The sequence below is a fragment of the Pleurodeles waltl genome, chromosome 4_2 (genome assembly GCF_031143425.1).
Source record: "Pleurodeles waltl isolate 20211129_DDA chromosome 4_2, aPleWal1.hap1.20221129, whole genome shotgun sequence".
NCBI lineage: Eukaryota > Metazoa > Chordata > Amphibia > Caudata > Salamandridae > Pleurodeles > Pleurodeles waltl.
Window position 1 is genome coordinate 98285125 of NC_090443.1, and position 18801 is coordinate 98303925.

The 18801-nt window shown below is 45.4% G+C and overlaps 1 protein-coding gene across 4 annotated transcripts in view; it reads left to right on the forward strand.

The window, feature by feature from the left end:
- OS9 (OS9 endoplasmic reticulum lectin) overlaps positions 1-18801 on the forward strand; it is a 171891-nt gene that overhangs the window by 52689 nt on the left and 100401 nt on the right. For all 4 annotated transcript variants that reach the window (XM_069230849.1, XM_069230851.1, XM_069230848.1 and 1 more), the window contains 4 exons: positions 65-266; positions 9153-9305; positions 12748-12875; positions 17922-17973. In XM_069230849.1, the coding sequence (XP_069086950.1) occupies positions 65-266; positions 9153-9305; positions 12748-12875; positions 17922-17973 (535 nt within the window). The remainder of the gene's footprint in view (positions 1-64; positions 267-9152; positions 9306-12747; positions 12876-17921; positions 17974-18801) is intronic.

Genomic DNA, 18801 nt, shown 5'->3' on the forward strand with positions numbered 1-18801 from the left:
TCTCGGTCAGGTCATCAGTGCTCCAGAGAATGACCTTGCCGCTGCTTCTGTTCCCTTTGTACAGTTCGTCTGCGAGGAAGGCAGCGGAGACTACATCGCCCGCATTGACGAGCCCCAGTCCTGCGCATACGTGCTGACGGTGCACACCACACGAATCTGCCACCACCCCTTCCTGCGCCCCCCTTCCACCGCCAGGCCGCAGTCAATACACTGCCACCCTGCCCTTAGCCCTGAGCAGTACGTGGAGTACGTCCACGCTCAAGTCTGTGAGTTGCAGCCATGCTTTTTCTCTAATTTATTATTTTTGTTTACAAGGTATGGAAGGAAATAAAGCAGGGTCCATGTGCCTGAAAGAGGGTTAATCGAATTAAGCGCTCACCAGGGATATCTGTGTGCGTCTCAAGGTCACAAGTTCAATTCACTGTGAAGCTAAAGCAACGTTCTGGAAAAGTAAATTCACCTGCATATGTGGCTTAATGCTTGCTTGTAATCTGTGGAAATGCAGGTGCTTTGCACCTGCTCATTAGTGCCTGTCCGTATGTTGCCTTTTATCACGTTCTCGCTTCCATTTACTTACTGTGAGAGAAAGTTTTAAATGTAACACCAAAATGTGTAATTTAGCATTACATGCAGAATCTGATCAAGATGTGGCAATTGCGATTTCAACAGGCCAGCGTTTCATCCTCGAACACTTGCTGTTTTGTTTTTTTTAGCATTAAACACTTTAGACTTCTATGCACTATGCTGAGTGTTTTCTTTTAATGATCCATTGTTTATAAATTCCATTAGGTTGCATAGTAGTAAACACCCTTATTTACGGTACTTTGAAACAGCAGAACTGAAGTATAATTGTATGGGATTTGAAAAAAAATAATTATAACGGAGCAGTCTGTAATGGGAAGTAGTTTCTTAACATCTTCCCATTTGCACCGTGCAAACAAAGTGAGATTCCCATCTGACTGCTTTAAATTTAGTTTGTGTGACAAATGCAGGAACATACGGTTTGGGGAAAAAACTTCCCAGATACGGGCTGCACAACTGTGGAACAAGCTTCCAGCCACCCTTAGAGCAAGTGCTAACCTTACCTGCTTTAGAAAAAACGTAAAGGCTTGGCTTTTTCCTAAAAAGTAGTAAAAGGTATGAGGTAGTCCTGGTCAGGTAAGATGATGAGACAGAAAGGTGAGGATTTTTTTGTGGAAGAGGATCTGACAAGATTGAAAGATTGATATAGCGCCAAGATACCTGTAAAGTGTATGTTGAGCTCTATAAATGTGTTTTACTTAAATAGATGGCCAGAAAATAGTGTTCTTGAGGGAGACAGACCTATATGGCAGCCTTCAACCAAGTGCATCGTAACGAATGGGGTGAATTTCTTAAAGATGATTAACTTTACCCGGTTGTTTATATATTTTAAAAATACTTTTAATTTTCTTTTTAAATTACTTTTCACGAACACGAATGGAAACAATGTTGGTTATTCCTCCTAATGATCGGACAGGTATTGAAAACCCTCTGTAGCTTAGGATAGCCGACATCTCTAGAGGTTAACGTACAAGTTACTTACCTTCGGTAACAAAATATCTGGTAGAGACATATTGTAGTTGCAGATTCCTTACCTTAAAATTTTCCTCCAGGCGTCAGACTGGATCTGGCGATTTTTCTTCAAGCAATACCCTTGCTCGTCGGTAGGTGGCGTCGGTCGACTCTGCAGGTGTCGTAGACTTCTTGGTCGCCGTGATGACATCGGGAGTAGTACATAGATGCTGCTCTCGCGCAGTGATGTCAGTTTCTTTTAATGACTTTCCACGCCAGAGCGCAGAGCCGCTAAGAACACTGAGATTGGTGCGCCAGAGCTAATGACCTGAAAGGGGGAATCCCTGTCCCTAGAAATCAGTTCGCAAGCGGTAAAGATAGGTGCGCGGTAAGGAATCTGCAACTAGAATATGTCTCTACCAGATATTTTGTTACCGAAGGTAAGTAACTTGTACATCTGATAGCGATTTCTAGTTGCAGATTCCTTACCTTAGAATAGATATCAAGTAATGCCATCCTCAGTGATGGGCTGCGAACCAAGATCATACTAGAAAGTCCTGCGGGACCGAACAACCAAAGTAGCCATCTCGACGGACCTGACTATCCAGGCAGTAATGCTTAGCAAACGTGTGCAGGGATGCCCACGTAGCTGCCTGACAGATATCCAGGACAGGAAGTCCACGTGCTAACGCAGTGGAAGCAGCAGTTGCTCTGGTAGAATGAGCCCGCATGCCTTCAGGAGGTTGCTTCTTAGCCAAAGCGTAGCACATTTTGATGCAAAGAAGCACCCATCGAGAGATGGTACGCTTTTGCACTGCCTTCCCTTTTTTCGCACCCACATACCAACAAAGAGTTGATCGTCCACCTGGAAATTTTTAGTACGATTGAGGTAGAATGCCAACACTCTTTTTGGGTCCAGACGGTTAAGTCTGTCCTCCTAATGGGAAGGATGTGGAGGGTGCGTAAAAGGTAGGCAAAGTGATAGACTGGCCTACATGAAATGGTGTAACCACCTTAGGATGGAAGGAAGCTCTAGTGCGTAACACTACTTTGTCAGGATGTACAGACAAGTATGGAGGTTTTAAGGAAAGGGCTTGAAGCTCACTCACTCTGCGAGCAGAGGTGATAGCGACCAGCAAGACAGTTTTGAATGTGAGGAGCCGCAAGGGACAATTATGCATTGGCTCAAAGGGGGTACACATCAAATAAGTAAGTACAAGATTAAGGTCCCACTGAGGCATGATAACTAGAGTGGGAGGCAATAAGTGGGTGAGACCTTTTAAGAACCTACTCACAATAGGAGATTTAAACAGTGAAGGCTGATCAGGTAGCCTAAGAAAGGTGGAAATTGCAGAGAAATACCCTTTAAGGGTGCCCAAAGCAGAGCCCTGCTGGGCTAAAGAAAGAATGAACAGAAGAACCTCTGTCAGAGGGGCAGAAAGGGGATCAACAGATTTGTTGGTACACCATGCCACAAATCTATTCCAACGACCGGCGTATACAGTTTTAGTCCATGGACGCCTGGCTGCCAATATAACATTGCAGACTTCGGGAGGAAGGGCAAAAGCCGTCAATTGTTGCCGCTCAATTTCCACGCATGAAGGTGGAGGTTAGACAGGTTCGGGTGCAGACCCGTCCCCTGTTGCTGCATCAGAAGATCCGCCCGAAGAGGCAGTCTGAGTGGAGGATCGATGGACATGCTCAATAGCTCTGGATACCACACTCTTCGAGCCCAGTCCGGAGCCACCAAGATGACTTGGGCCCGGTCATTCTTGATTTTCTTGAGAACTCTGAGAAGAAGAGGGATAGGCGGGAAGGTGTAAAGGAGGCCTGAATTCCACTCGAGACGAAAAGCGTCTCAGAGCGAGTGCTGCCTTGGAAACTCCAACGCGCAAAACAGCTGACATTGCGCCTTCTCTGCAGAGGCAAACAGATCTAACCAGGGCTCTCCCCACTGCTGAAAGAGACCTTGTGCCACCTCCGGATGGAGACGCCATTTGTGATCGACTGTGTCTCGACGGCTCAGTTCGACTGCCCTGGCGTTGAGGGAATCCGCCAGATGTTGAACCATCAGGGTAATGCCCTGATGTTCCAGCCATGCCCAGAGGCGTAGTGCCTCCTGACAAAGGGTCCAGATCCCTACTCCGCCCTGTTTGTTGGAGTACCAATTGGCAGTATTATTGAACACCTGCCCCACTTTCCCTTTGAGAGAGGGAAGGAATGCTTTCAACGCAAGCCTGATCCCAGGGAGCTCCAGCAGATTGATATGGAGCCCCAGAAGTGATGCATCTGTCACTATAGAGAGATCTGGTTGGGGAAGGGAGAGGGATCTGCCGTGGACCCAATTTGGATTCGAAAGCCACCACTGCAGGTCTTTCGCAGTCCCATCTGAGATCTGAACCATGTCGGAGAGATTCCCCTGATGCTGCGCCCACTGGAACTTCAGGTCCCACTGCAGAGCCTGCATATGCCACCTGGCATGTGTCACTAACAAGATGCAGGAGGCAATGAGGCCCAGCAGCCTCAAAGTCAGTCTCCCCAAAACCCTAGATCAAGGCTGAAAGATTGGAATTGTAGTCTGAATGTCTTGGACTCGCTTTTCGGGAGGATAAGCCCCGAAACTGCACTGTGTACAGAACTGCTCCGATGAAAGGGAGCGTCTGAGAGGGAGTCAGGTGTGATTTCAGCACATTTATAGTGAACCCCAGCGTGTGCAGGAGGTTCGCCGTAGTCTGAAGGTGGGAGACGATTGTCTGGGGCGAGTCTGCCTACAATAGCCATTCGTTGAGGTAGGGGAAGACCCCTAACGTGCGCAGATGAGCTGCAACCACCGCCATCACTTTCGTGAACACCCGAGGGGCGCTGGTAAGGCTGAAGGGGAGCACGGTAAACTGAAAGTGCTCGTGACCTACCACGAATCGTAGGTAACATCTGTGAGCAAACATGATGGGGATGTGGAAATAAGTGTCCTGCAAATCCAACGCTACCATCCAGTCTCCTGGGTCTAAGAAAGACAGAACCTGAGCCAGGTTGAGCATTTTTAATTTCTCCTTCTTGAGGAAGTAGTTCAGGTCTCGAAGGTCTAGGATAGGACGTAAACCCTTGTCCTTTTTTGGTATCAGAAAGTAGCGGGAATAACAACCACAACCTACTTCTGGCACAGGGAACTTTTCTATAGCTCCCTTGGCCAAGAGAGCCACGACTTCCTGGCGGAGAAGCGCCAAATGATCCTCTGGAAGATGATGGTAGGATGGTGGCATGTGTGGTGGAGCAGATTTGAAAGGGAGGGAGTAGCCCTTCCGAATGATCTGCAAAACCCACCCGTCCGTGGTGATTAAGTTCCCAGTGGGGTAGGTGATGACGGATCCTGCCACCAACTGGGCAGGAGTGAGGGGACGGACTAGGAGGGTTTGGAGGCTGCTGCGGGGGCAGAGGTGGACTGGACAGACCTCTGGTTCCCTGTCCCACGGCCACGTGGGATTCCTCCGCCACGCAAAGGCTGGCCAGTGTGCATGGCACGGTGGCTGGGTGGAGGACACGAAAGGGATGAAAAGTGGACTGTGGTGGGTGAGTGGCCGAGGAAAGAGTGAGGGACCGAGCCGTAGCCCAGTAATCCTTGAATCTCTCCAAGGCAGAGTCCGCTTTGTCTCCGAAGAGATGGGTGCCATCACAGGGCATGTCCATGAGTGACTGTTGGACATCCCCTGAGAAACCAGAAGTGCGTAACCAGGCGTGGCGCCGAAAGGCCACTGTCGTTGCAACCGGTCTGCCCAGAGAGTCGGTCGTATCCAGCCCACAACAGATTGTGAGCTTCGCCGCGTCTCGTTCACTGCTTGGGAGTCATTCACTGCTTGGGAGACGATAGCACAGGCCTCCTCCGGTATCTGCGGCAGGACTTGCTCAACAGTATCCCATAGGGAGTAGGTATAACGGCCCAAAAGGCATGCAGTGTTCACAGACCGCAGCGCTAGACTGGAGGAAGAAAACAACTTCTTGACGAACTTTTCCAGCCTTTTGGATTCCCTATCCGGGTGTGCGGAAGGGAACTCGCCTGAAGAAGAGGAAGCCTGGATAACACGACTCTCAGGCGTGTGGTGTTGGGACAGGAATTTTGGGTTCTGGGTTGTTCGGAGCGGGCCGATGGCGGCGAGCGATAGTCCTGTTCACAGGAGCCCCTGTGTTGGGTTTGAACCATGTACCCAAAAGGACATCAGTCAGGGCCTCATTAAATGGTAAAAGGGGTTCTGAAGGAGAAGCCTCAGGCTGAAGGACCTCAGTCAGGAGATTAGACCTGACTTCTACAGTAGGTAGCTCAAGGCCGAGGACCTCAGCTGCCCTACTGACCACCATACCATAAGTTGATCCTTCTGCCGTAGCCACGGTAGGAGGAGACAGCATGCCAGCGTCAGGATAAGTATCCAGACCACTGACTTAGCCCAAATCCTGTGCCCAGTCAATAGCAGGGTCATCCTGGTATTCATAAGGGTCCACGGACCCCTCCAATTCCTCCCCATATTCGTACCCATAGGAAAAAGGGTCTGAATCCGACCTGAGGCGAATAGGCCCCACCGAAGCCGAAGGCGGCGTCAGCCGACACCGCTCCGAGTCGTTTGGGGATAAGAATTGGGTTGATGTCGATAGTGGGCACTACTGACGTCGGGAGCGTCGATAATCGACCCGGCGCTGGGGAAGGTCTCGAAATTGCGACTGGCGCCGGTGCGGATCCACGCACGGATCCGGAGGTGACAGAACCTGAAGGCCCCTCATCCGAACCCTTTGGGCCAGAAGGTGCTGTAGCGGGGTTGGCCCGCTCAAAGATGAGGCGCATGGCCTTGTAAAACTCTTTCAGTTGGGCGGGGGTCGCTCCGGCTCTGGGAAACTCAGGGAAGCGCAGAGTCGACACAGGCTCTGAGGACGGAGGACTAATGCGTGGACGCTCGTCCCGCGTTGCGTTGGCCCAGCAGTGGGGGGAAGTCGGAGAGCAATGGGACTTTCTTCGTCTACTTCTTATTACCTTGACCCAAGGATTTCGAAGAAGACGAGTGGTGATGACTCTGACTGATCTCGAGACCTTCCTCTCGAGCGAGTCTGAGACCTACACGGAGTTGAGTGCCGGGTCGCCATTAGCTTTAGGGAGCGCTCCCTCAAAGCCTTTGGGTGCATGGCCTGACACTCGGAGCACGACTTCAGGTCATGGTCGCGCTCGAGGCACCACAGACAAACGCAATGAGGATCCATCACTGACATCATCCGATGGCAGTCCTCACAAGCCTTGAACCCGGTCTTCGGGGAGACACCAAAGTTGTACACAAAAAACTTTGACAAAACGGTCGAATTCAGCAAAAAAATAGCCTAGGGTAGCTCTTCTCCGGATCAGCGCATGGCGCGGAAAGAAAAGAACTGACGTCACTGCTCGAGGGTGGCGTCTATGTACTACTCCCGACGTCATCACGGCGACTACGACGCCTGTGAAGTCAACCGACGCCACCTACCGACGTGCAAGTGTATTGCTTGAAGAAAAATCTCCAGATCCAGTCTGACGCCTGGGGGAAAATTCTAAGGTAATGAGTCTGCAACTAGAAGTCTCTATCAGATACAGGGCTACAGAGCCTCCTCATATTGCGGCTTGTAACACTTTTGCAACCGACTTCCTTTATCATTATGTTGTTGGTAAATATGCTGGTGAGCGTGGTTCCTCACATGCATGGAGTAATGGCGCCCTCAGGGGTCTACTTTTGTATAATACAAGCATGGATGCTAACCAGAGTCACTGACTTTGCCGATGCTTATTTTATTATAAAGAAGCTGTTCTTTTACATTTTAAACTTTAAACTAGTGGAGTGGGCTTCGCAGGAGAGGAACCTCACCTTGCTCTCTAGCCGGTTATTCACCCCTTGCCTGTCTTCCAATTAGCACCGGCTGCGGCAGATAGAAATGTCTTGATAAAGCAGGAGTTTTTTCCAAGTAGTTAAAGTTCTTTGCTACGAAAGCAGCATGTTTCAATCAGCTCAACGAAAATTGAGTGTTTCGGGAAAATAACTACCCTTCCGTGTCTCTGTTCTCATTTATTCTAATTCTAATTAGGATTCCTTAGAAACAGGCAAAGCATCACTGTTAGGATGCCAGCCGTTTGTACAAATAATATTGATGGTGATGTTTCTGCCTACAGTAGCTTACCAGAACTGTTCATTTTCCTGCACTGATATGGTTTAAATAGAACTTTAAATGCCCTTTATTCAGAGAACTAGCCCCATCATAACCTCTTTGCAGCACGAGTCCATTCCAAGCATGTGCGTCAATCCCGCTAGGCTGCAGCTCTTGCTCAGGCAAGAGCTTACATACCTTACAAGAGCACATATCTAGGCAATTTAGGCCGAGAATTAGAACATTGACAGGTCTTAGCCTTCAGCACCCTGTTGAGGTCTAATTGAATCCAGATTTATCTTGTCCTCCTCCTAATTAATCTTTAGATCTGTGTACACGAGAAATGTATCTATTTTGGACCTGTTGAATGAGAAGTCTATTAGAGATGCCTGTGTACAGGTGTTGAGGAATTGGACCTCCCAGAGCTCTTTATGGACTTCATGGCGCCACTCGAACAGAATGCCAGGGGTTCTAACCCTATTTCATATCGTGGTTCTTCTCATTTTGCCCTCTCTAGCATTCTTACTTCCCTCTCCACTACCTTTCTGCCTGCCAATCAAAAGCTGCGGAGAAGGTACCCAGAGTGCACTGTCGATCCATCTGCTGATATACTGTGTTTAGGGAGCACCAAACCACCCGCGAGGCTTCTCTCATTTCCTCAATCTCGTTCCTTCTTTCCACTCCCCTAGTGCTTCTTGTTATCTCTCCTTTTCCCATCCCACCTGTCTACTCTCAGCACTTTCATGCAGGACCAGGGCAAATAGCAAGCTGTACAAGGTCTTGTTTATACAAGCTTCCTCAAGCAAAGTGAGTTATGGTCTTATCGGACGATCGCCCATGTTGTCAGCTATGATTTGGGTACTGCAACAGAGAAAACATCCTCCATAGTTCTTTGCAGCTAACAGTGAAACTTGTGAGGAGGTTTATATTCTTAAAGCAAATAGTCTGTAATTTTCTGGCTCTGTCTGGCGTGTATTTCGCCTGTTTGTGTATATCCAAGGGACTGGGCATTTTTCTTACTAGTCCTTAGTCCTGGGTGTCCTTTGCAAATGTTCTGTGACGCCCTCAGTTCTTGCCCAGTACCTCCACTTCAAAGCTTAGCATGCATGTTTAGCGGAGGAATAGGTATCCCTAAGAGATGTTTGAGCTATAACTAAATGCTGTCATACAACTACTTTGCCCCTCCCTCCATTAAGAAAAACATCTCTATTGTTGCAGAATTTTGTCATCTTGGTGCGATTCTTACTCTTTAATTTAGTGCTTTTAGTACTTTTGTATCATCAGCTGTGAACCTGCATGATCCTGATTTTCCAGCTAGATTTTGCTTGTAAATTCCATTAGCCGAGTCATGCCAAGCCCATATGTAGACTTTAAACAGCACTGGGGTTTTCTTTGATTTGTATTGCATTAACAATTGTTTAAGCCTTCTTGTAGAAGAGTAACTTGTTCATTTTTTGCTTTGTTTCTCCTCAAAGCGGACACCAAGCAGATAGTGGAAGAGATTTCAGAAGAACTAAATATGATTGACTCTGAGGCATGGCGGGACAAGGGGTCAGATCCCACGAGTGCCCATCCTGACACTCCTAGGCGTGAATCAGTGCTTTACGGTGACGAGGAGCAGCGAGTAGGTAAGAATGGTTCTCAGTGCATGGCCCTAAATGCACTGCTGGTAACTGATGCTAAAAAAGAGCTTGAATATCCGTTGGAATTAGAAACTAAACACCACTGTTCCCGATTGGCAGTAAGAAAGTTTGAGTTCTTTTCAATCAGTTTACTAAATTAAATACCAAAAATGACTTTGCCAGCTCTGCAAACTTGAATCGTTCAGCCGGAGCAGTCTTCTGATGTTTCTCCCCAGTCGGAGGTTTACGTTTATTAGTTCTGTGTGTGAAGAAAAAGGGAGGTTGTTGAGATGCTTCTCTTCCCTCAGTGACCAAACCCCATTAAGACCGCTTACTTCACTTCCTTCTACAATATATTAATTGACCTGTGAAAAATGTATGGAAATTATCAAAATATACTTTTCTTGTCCTTAATGAACCCCCTAAACACCTCCTGCGTCGCTCCTTTCTTAGAGCTTACTCTTGTCTGTGGAAGAGTACGGGGTGCTGTTAGGATATGGCCAACTCGCTTCCACGACCGATAGCGGACTGAATGGGTAACTCTCCTCTAAATCCAGTCGACTGTGTAATCTCATCACCATCTCCCTTCCCATCAGTCTGTTCTGCATAAACTGGTAAACCTGTTCACTATGAGAAGGACCATTCTCAACTGGTTATCGGTGATGGGCTGGTCAGTGTTTTGTCCCTTCAATAAAAAGCTGCCAGAGTCAGTTGTGGTTTTCCATACAGGTTATTTTTTCTCTGTTTCTGCCCACCTTTCTTGTTCTTCTCTTGGGACCTTTCCCTCCGGATAGTATTTTGGAGATCATAAGACTAGGTGACATCAAACTTCATCCAAAACCTGCACGGACAGAAGTATTATCCATTTGATACCACAAAAGATATGTTTTTTTGCGTAGCCCAACCTGATGTACTTCTGTGGTTTTAGCTTGACAATTAACGCTATTACTTTCATTTGTAATCTAGAGCTCTCACGATACAAATTCAGGCAACATATGTCATGTTTTCAGGTCTCATTAGAACACACCATTGATTTATCCACAGAACTGGCCCATCAAGAGGCAGACGCCCTGTCACTTCTGGAACACATTCGAAGTCTGCACCACTAGGTAGTGTGCACCGGGTAACCAAGTCTAGTTTGGTGTTTGTTTAAAATCCTCCTCAATTACAGTAGAACTACTGAGTCCTGAAGTCTGATAGCGGAAAGGTGGTCTGTTCTCTTGTCCGCTGGAGCACGTGTGGATTAAAAATGATAGCAGTGTCACAAACCACAGCACCCACTGTGCTGGAGTCATGAGGAACACCAGTACATGCCTGGTCAACATCAGTATCTAGAGAATGATATTAACTTATAGGGCCCAGATGAAGACCTTCAGTCTGGCCAATAGTTGGAGACGCTTCAGTATTTTCCTTTCCTTTCCTTTTCCTTTCCCTTTCCTTTTCCTTTTCCTTCTTCCACCTCCTTAACCCCTTCCCCTTCTCCTTCCCAGGACCAAGTGGAAACAATTTATGTTTTGTTGTAAGACCTTTAAAGGATGATTAAAAGCATAACCAGATACTTGCTGTGTCCACAGGCCTATTAGGTTATTAATCATATACAGTCTCCCTAGATCACGGTTCATTAGAGGAAGAATCCCCCCTGGGAAGAATAAGTGAATAATATCTCTGGGACGTTATGGTTGATAATGGGCCCATCAAATCTCCATGTATTGGTAGATGCATGAAACTCCATTCGGGTTTTCCATAAATCTTATCCCAGGGGCTTTTTTAATCAAGGATTAGCTCAACACCTGGCAGGCAGTCAAGGAAACAATGCGGTTACCAGCGTTATTGTAATGTTGTCTGACTCGTGAACTTCTTAATGTCAATAAATGATGATGGCCAAACGCTTCAACGTTGAATCTGAGTGTAACTAGATGAACCAGTTATCACTTATAAAAACATGTTTGTGTGAAAAATGTATTTGCATGTAGGCCTGGGTTACAGCAACAAATTAAAAAGTCGTACACTTCAGGGCATGCACAGTGTATTCAGTCTGTGTGTATAATGTCATTGTTAAAAAAAAAAAACAAAAAAAAAAAAAGTTAAATTACGGTCATCATAAACACCATCTGTCAAAAGGAATACAGGAATAAATGTCAGCCAGAATAGGAAAATAAATATGAAAATTTAAATTTAAATGCCCTCTGTTGTTAAGACACGCTCTTCATTGTTGGGCTTCCACAAGTGGCACCAGGAAAACTAGAGCCCTGTCTGCCTACGACCTGACCCTATCCTCTCTAGAACCCATCAGTTCTACATCGTTGCCAGTTAAAAAGGGACCATTATTGCAGAAAGCTCCGTAGTTGCTTATGTGGCTAAATATACGAAATTGTGCAACGTCGGCCAGCCACCATCCGTACATATTACAAGACATCATTATTTTTTTCAAGTGCTGGTTCCATGCCATATCCTGGGGCCAAGAATTTCCCTTTATTTCCGATTTGGTGTATTGACGTGTAAGCATTGCAGCCTCTTCTCTTAAGCTCAAACTTCGGTTTCTTGTGCTATTAAAGGACTCTAATCCGTGAGACGCAGGGCGTGCTAAACACTCCTGCAAGATCATTCCAACGCTGGGGCAGTTTAGCTCCGAGCAACCCCTGGTCAAACAGCCTTAAGAGGTGACGGAAACGGAACTGCAGAGCATGCTGATTGTGGCACACAAGCATTCAGAGGACTCTGTGCCGAAATTGCCTTTTTTTTGTTAGACCTAAGAGGCATCTGACAGAGAAAATTTGATAAAGAAGAGAGGGGAGGCTTCTTAACGGGGAAGTGGAGGATGTTTAGCCCTAGACGTATCTAATTTGCTGCACCTCCATCTTGAGTATGGCAGAGCTCTGAAACAAATTGGTGCAATAGCAAGTTCTAAAATGTTTCTTTCCTCCCAGTCCTTGCTGCCATGCTTGTCATTACAAGTACAACTGGAGTGCCGAGGAACAGTTGCTTTCATCTGGATATGCTGAAAATGAATGGCTTTTCAAATAGAAGACTACAAAATCTGCCTAAGGCAATAGTTTAAAACTCCAGCCAGCCCACAGCTTGTAAAACAGTTGAAGGTTTTATTAACCTTAATATTGAGGATTACAAGCACAAAGCTGACGGTGATATTTTTTTAGAAGCCTACTTCCTGACTCCCTAACCCTGATGATATTTTACCACTGCAGTAAGGTCTTGTAACGCTCAGTGTGGCTCTCTGTCTTCGTTGAGTTGATCTTCAGTTATGATTTTAACAGTCAATTCAATTTGCGGTCGTGCAAATGTGCTCTTTCACCTCGCCAACTAAACATATCTGCATGACTGTTGATTGTTGGGTTATTAATGTGTGTCCTGTTTGTCAAGTGGGTGGGTGTCAGTTTCCTGCGATTTTTATTTTTCTAATTGTCTTTGACATCTTTATTGGTTTTTGCAGCAGATGACCATGAAGAAACACTATCTGCTCCTGGAAGGGACAGTAAAGGAGAAGACCTGGATGATTCTGAAGATGACTTCTGGAATAAAGTACTGAGACCGCAGGACGGGGATGGAACGGAAGCCATGGTAGGCGTGGATTCTGGACTCCAGGCAGTTGAGAGCTCTTGATCGCCTGTAGATCTGTCCGGAACATTTCAAAAGTTGTCTTTGAGATAGTTTACCCTTTTTGGGAATACAAACAAAAGCAGTGGATTTAAACCTTTTCACTTTTGTAGACCACCAATTAATCGTTACAGGAACCCCCACTGAATCAGGTTTGGAGTCCGCGGATCCCCCCACTGGGTCATTACTGGCAAAGGACAAACATTTGTCAGATATATAAATGATGAAATATTTAATTCACTGATATAAAAAAAACTAAATTTTAATTGAAATGTTGGAGCATTTCTAAATTCAGTTAAGGCCACTAATCGTCCGTACTTTATTCTGTCTTATGTTCTTGCATTGCTCCCACTAATCAACCCGAGGGTACTAACTTAATTTTTAGCGTCCTATTTCAGATTACATCCCATTTACAGAACGTTTAATAAATTGCAGTTGCACATTTTCCTTCTTTATTTATGTACACTTTATTAATCTGTTAATAATATTTAATTTTCCAAGCTTTGGCAGACCTCCCATGTAGGCTTCAGGGACCCAAGGCATGAGGTGGATTGAATACTATGCAGCCTTGGTATTGGGAGTGCCAACATTTAAATACCCTAGCTTCTGCCCAGAGCATTGGGCACTGGCACTCATTCTTATACAAATTAAACATTGGGCACCACACTGCTCTTCCATCCTACCTCTCCCCATCTACTACCTATGCTAAAGCAGCTCGGAGGGCTATATCTCTCTTTCCAAGGAGAATTTCAGGCTCCCTTGGACAAGGTAGCTGAGCTGGTTCCAATAAAGGACTTTTCTGTTTTAGACCTTTGTCTTCCAAACTTCTTCAAAAAGACATTCAAGAAAAATAAAATTTAATGTGCTCACCTTTGCTCAAGTTCTTTCTGACCTAGATCCAGGAGACTGGATGGTAGTGTGGAATTAACAGAATGTCTCTTTCACATCCCTGTCCTGCAATCACACAGATGCTAGCTGCCGTTCCAGGTAGGTCACAATCACTTTCAGTTCTCTGGGCTCCCCTATGACCTCACCAGTGCCCTTCGAGTTTTTAAATGGTGGTGGTAGTAGCACATCTTCAGATATTGGGATGCCAGTCTTCCCATACATCGACGACTGACTAATTAAGGTGCACTTGCCTCGGGCAGTCGTAGACCACCTCCAGACAAAGGCAAATCTCCTGACATCTTTGGGATTCTCATTCGGTGTGCCAAGGTCCCCCCCTCCCTGATGACTTCTTCTCAAAGGATCATCTGAGCCATTCTGGATACGGTGCAGTTTTGAGTCTTCCCTCCACCTCAGTGAGTCCAGGACATTCAGGTATGATCCTGAAGTTTCATCCTTTGATCTGGGTCTCAGTGAAAGCCTCTTTGAGACTTCTTGGCCTCCTGCATACTCCTGGTAAACCACACCAGGTGGCACATGTGGACTTTGCACCACGATCTGAAGTCTGTCAACTCAGCCCCAAGGAAACCGGTCAGATTCCATCCAGGTATCGAAGGTATTGAAGGAAACTGCAAAGAATCGGATTAGTTGATGCTAGACAGCAGTTGGACCAGTGGCAGTCCCCTCTTCCTACCTCATTCAAAGTGGATGGTTGAGATGGATGCATCGTTGCTGAGTTGGGGAGGCGACCTGGAAGAGGTGGAGACTCTTCTCCAATGGAGACCTGGCACCACATCAGTCTGTTGGTGTTGTAGGCGACTTGCTTGGTGTTATAAGCCTTTCTCCAGTGTACCAGGAAGGAACAGGTCAAGGTTCTCACAGACAACGCCACCTCAGTGTGGTACTGCAACAAGCAGTGTGTTTGTGGGACCTGTGCCAGGAGTCACTATGCCTTTGGAACTAGGTGAGTTCTCAGGGCATCCCCCTGGTGTCACACCATCTGGCTGAATCTTGAAACGCCAGAGTAGACAAATTCAGTCTGCTGCCTGGTGGATCATGAATGGTGATTGCACTTGGAAGTGGTGTACAGCTTCTTTTGCCAGTGTGTTTAACCCTGGCTCTGTCTTTACGCCACCCCAGAGGGGACACAGTGTCCAACCTTTTGCATGTTGGAGTTCCCAAGACAGCTCTCTCAGACTTCTTTCACCTGGAATGGAGTTGAGACTCTTGTACACCTTCCCACCTCAACCTCTGTAGCCCAAAGTCCTAATGATCAGGAGCAAATGGGCCCAGGTTATCCGAGTGATCTCTGATTGGGCCAGGAGAGTGTAGTTCCCAGAATTTCTTTCCATGAGCGTATGTGTGCCGATTTGGCTGCTGCTTTGTAAGGACATTCTGTTGCAGCAGTATGGCAGAGTTCTCCATCCGACTCTGCGTAACCTACACCTCCAGACCTGGAAATTGAGCTGTGACTGGTACTTTCGACAAGCTCAGTTATTTTATGTTGCTTTTTGTTCTTTTATTGGTCCAGCAAGGACTTGTTTTGGCTACTTTTAAAGGTTACTTGTCAGCCTTTCTACAACTGCCTGATGAGCCATCATTCTTCAACCTGTTGTGATGTGTTTTTTGAAAGGACTGACCCATATTTCTGCGAAAGCCATTTGTGATGCCTCAGTGGCACCTTAACGTGATTCTCTTGTTCTTGATGTGCACCTCATTTGAAACATTGCATAGTTCTCTGCACTTGCTGACTCTGAAGACAATGTTCTTCACTGCAATAATGTCAGCTTGTCACATGAGTGAGTTCTCAGCTCTATCTGTCCAACAACCATATACAACCTTACTAGACAAACTGGTGCATAGGGCCTTTGCGGCGTTGCTGCCAAAATTGTGATGCCTTTTCACATTGGACAATCCATCACCCTTCTGAGGTTCTTCCTCCACATCGTCCATCCAAAGAGAAGGCAAGACTACATCGTTTAGACCGAAAAGAACCTTGAGATTCTCTATCGATTGCACCTGGGAATATTCGGTAGAAGATCAAACCTTTGTGGGATTTTCAAAAGCAAAGAATGGAAAATCACTGCCTTGGACATCTTTCAGGATGCAACGTGGACAGCAGTTTACTCGTTCACAAAGCACTCCTGCCCTGATAGTCTGGTCTGGTGGGAGAGACACTTTGCCTGCTCTGTCCTGCAGGGCTTTTTGGTCTGAGCCATTCCACATGCCCACCACCTGGGTAGATACTGCTTTAGTGTTTATTCACAAGGCAAGGAATCTGCAGTGAGAAGTATCCATCAGATGTCACTTACCTTTTGAAACAATCTTCTTTTCTGGGAGATTCTCTATCTAACCTCATATTCCTCCCCATTCTGTGGAATGGACTCCATCTTAAAAGCTCCCAATTTGGAAATCCTCACACTGTCAAATTAGTTTGTCTAGAGAACTGCGTCCGACAGCGCAGGCTGATTCAGTAAGAAACTGAAGTCAGCACGCACTGGTGATGGTTATATGTGGCTCTGGCATCCCTTCCAGTGTGGGTCAGACTCAATGTGGAGCCACATGACTCCACATTCTGGAACAAGGGAATTACTAAGGAAAATCTCCAGATCCAGTGTGGCATCTGGGGGTATTCATAAGGAGAGGAACTTGTAGTTAGCTTGAGAATCCACCAGAAAAAGTATCCCCGAAGATAAGTAACTTGTTTGTTTAGCCAACAAAATGTGTGCCTTTCTGTTAAGTCACATTTACTTCTCACTATGTCAGAAAATGTTATGTGGACTTTGACGAGACCCTGTCAAAACCCCACACCCGTTTTGAGAAGACAAGTCGACACAGACCTCCATGGACAATGGGCTTATTTAGCAAATTCTTCAAATGGTGCAATGGTTCGTTGCAAAGCAAAAAGCCTCATTTAATGAAAATGGGCTTTAGCTATAATTCTGCTACCATGTAATATGTAAGATGTTAATAAATTTGTAGACATCCAGTATGCTAGGAGGTGGCTATTAAGATTTTAGTGTAAAACATGAATTCGCATTTGCGCAGGAAACCAACTACTTTTCTACGTTTAATTTGAGATGTCTTCACACCATTGATCATTTTCAGATATTCTCCTTGTGTCCAATGAAAAATTGTAGTGATATAGCCTTGAAAGACTCTCAAAAAGCCTTTTAAAATTATCTAATATTATCATGATTACATTAACCTTACAAAAGGGAGCATGCATGCATACAGACAGTGCCTCATTTTTCTCTGTCAGAACTTGTGCTTTGTTTAACCATACACCTGAGCTGTGGAGTACAGCAGTGGTTAGCAACCTGTGGTCCGGGGACCCCTGGGGGTCCGCGAAGCCTCCTCAGGGGGTCCGCGACTGCTTAGAAAATGAAATAATATTAACAGATTAAGTCCCAGCAGTCAGTGGAGGGGGTCCTCGGATTCTAATAATGATTCAGTGGGGGTCCCTGGATTCCAGTAATGATAACGTGGGGGTCCACAGAATTGAAAAGGTTGGGAACCACTGGAGTACAGAATTATTTTTGAAAGTATTTTGCATAGTACCCAGTTCACAAAACTACTTGCTCTTTTAAGTTAGGCTTACATGCACAAACAACATCTTTTTTAGAAGAGCAAAACAACTTCTGGAATTATCAGTCGTTGGTTTGTCTCTTGAAATATGATTGACTCCCACCTACACTTTTATGTAAATAAATCTACTCACATGGGCAAATTGTTGGATTATCTAAAACAGGATTATGTGAATTGCCCAAATAAGCTAAATGTGTACATTTCAGGGTAATCACAAACTCCTGTTAGACATCAAGGGCTACCAAAAACAAAATGTGATTGCATAGCAGTTTGTCTGACAACCAACCTACTTACAGTTGCTTTCAAGCATTTAGAGGAAGTTTCAATGTCAGTGTGTGCTTTCTACATGAGTTTCTTAACTGGGTTAATTAAGTGTATTATTTGGAGACCTGGGTCTCTTTGAAATTCATGTCCATTTACTAAAGATAAATTAACAAATAGTTTAGGAACCTGCTTACCCCTGACTCAGCTGTGTTCAAGTGTGATTACGCTCATGCACAGGAAGAATTCACCCCGTATATATTTTTTTTCTTGCAGAAGGATGATTCCAATTTAGCCAATGTAAAGATGGCAGATGATCAAATAGATGGTAAGAATTGGGTGATTCTACATATGTAATAAGAGTTGTTTTTGTGCCTCTAGCCATATAGATCTGCATGCACTGTACTCTCTTGTTTTCTCCTTGAGAGCCATTTGGAAAACCTGATGGCCATTGCTCAGAGAAAAACATTGAGTCCAAGTTTAACTGAGTGATGATGTGGATTACTGCAAATCCTCTATATAGATTGCCTGTCTGTTTTCTTTTCCCTTTTTCCAAGCAGACCACAGTTACAAAAGTGTCCATCTTTCCTGGAGTAGGTAAAGTGACACTGTGCTTTTATGCTTTTTCTTACTTGCCATTCACTGTCAACATCACAATAGCCCATACCACAATTAATTCCTAATATTGCATCTTCCTTGCATTTGAAGTAATAGACAAGCACGCACAAGAAGTTACTAAGTTCTTTTCAATGTTCCCATCTCAACAGTGTTGGACACTAGCCATTCACCTTCTAATGTGCTAAGTATGACATAAAAATACCATATGTATAATACACACATTTTTTATATATGTTATGTGAATGTTAGGATATCTAGAGGCATGCACATACAAATAAAGGAAATCTTGAGAGAGGATACCTGGATTAGTGAGACCTTTGGTGTGCACATGTCGTTTTACCATCCATCCTGAGGGCTTTCTAAAAACCATTTCCAGGTTTTGTGAACATTAAAAGCCCTACTGGATGTTATCCTGTTTCATGGTGACATCTGACATTGTTTCATTGTTTTCATTTTGACAGTGTAAATTAGTGCCCTTGGGAGAAATAATTGTTTGTGCATTTCTTCTTGTGTGCAGATCTGTACATATCTATAGAGA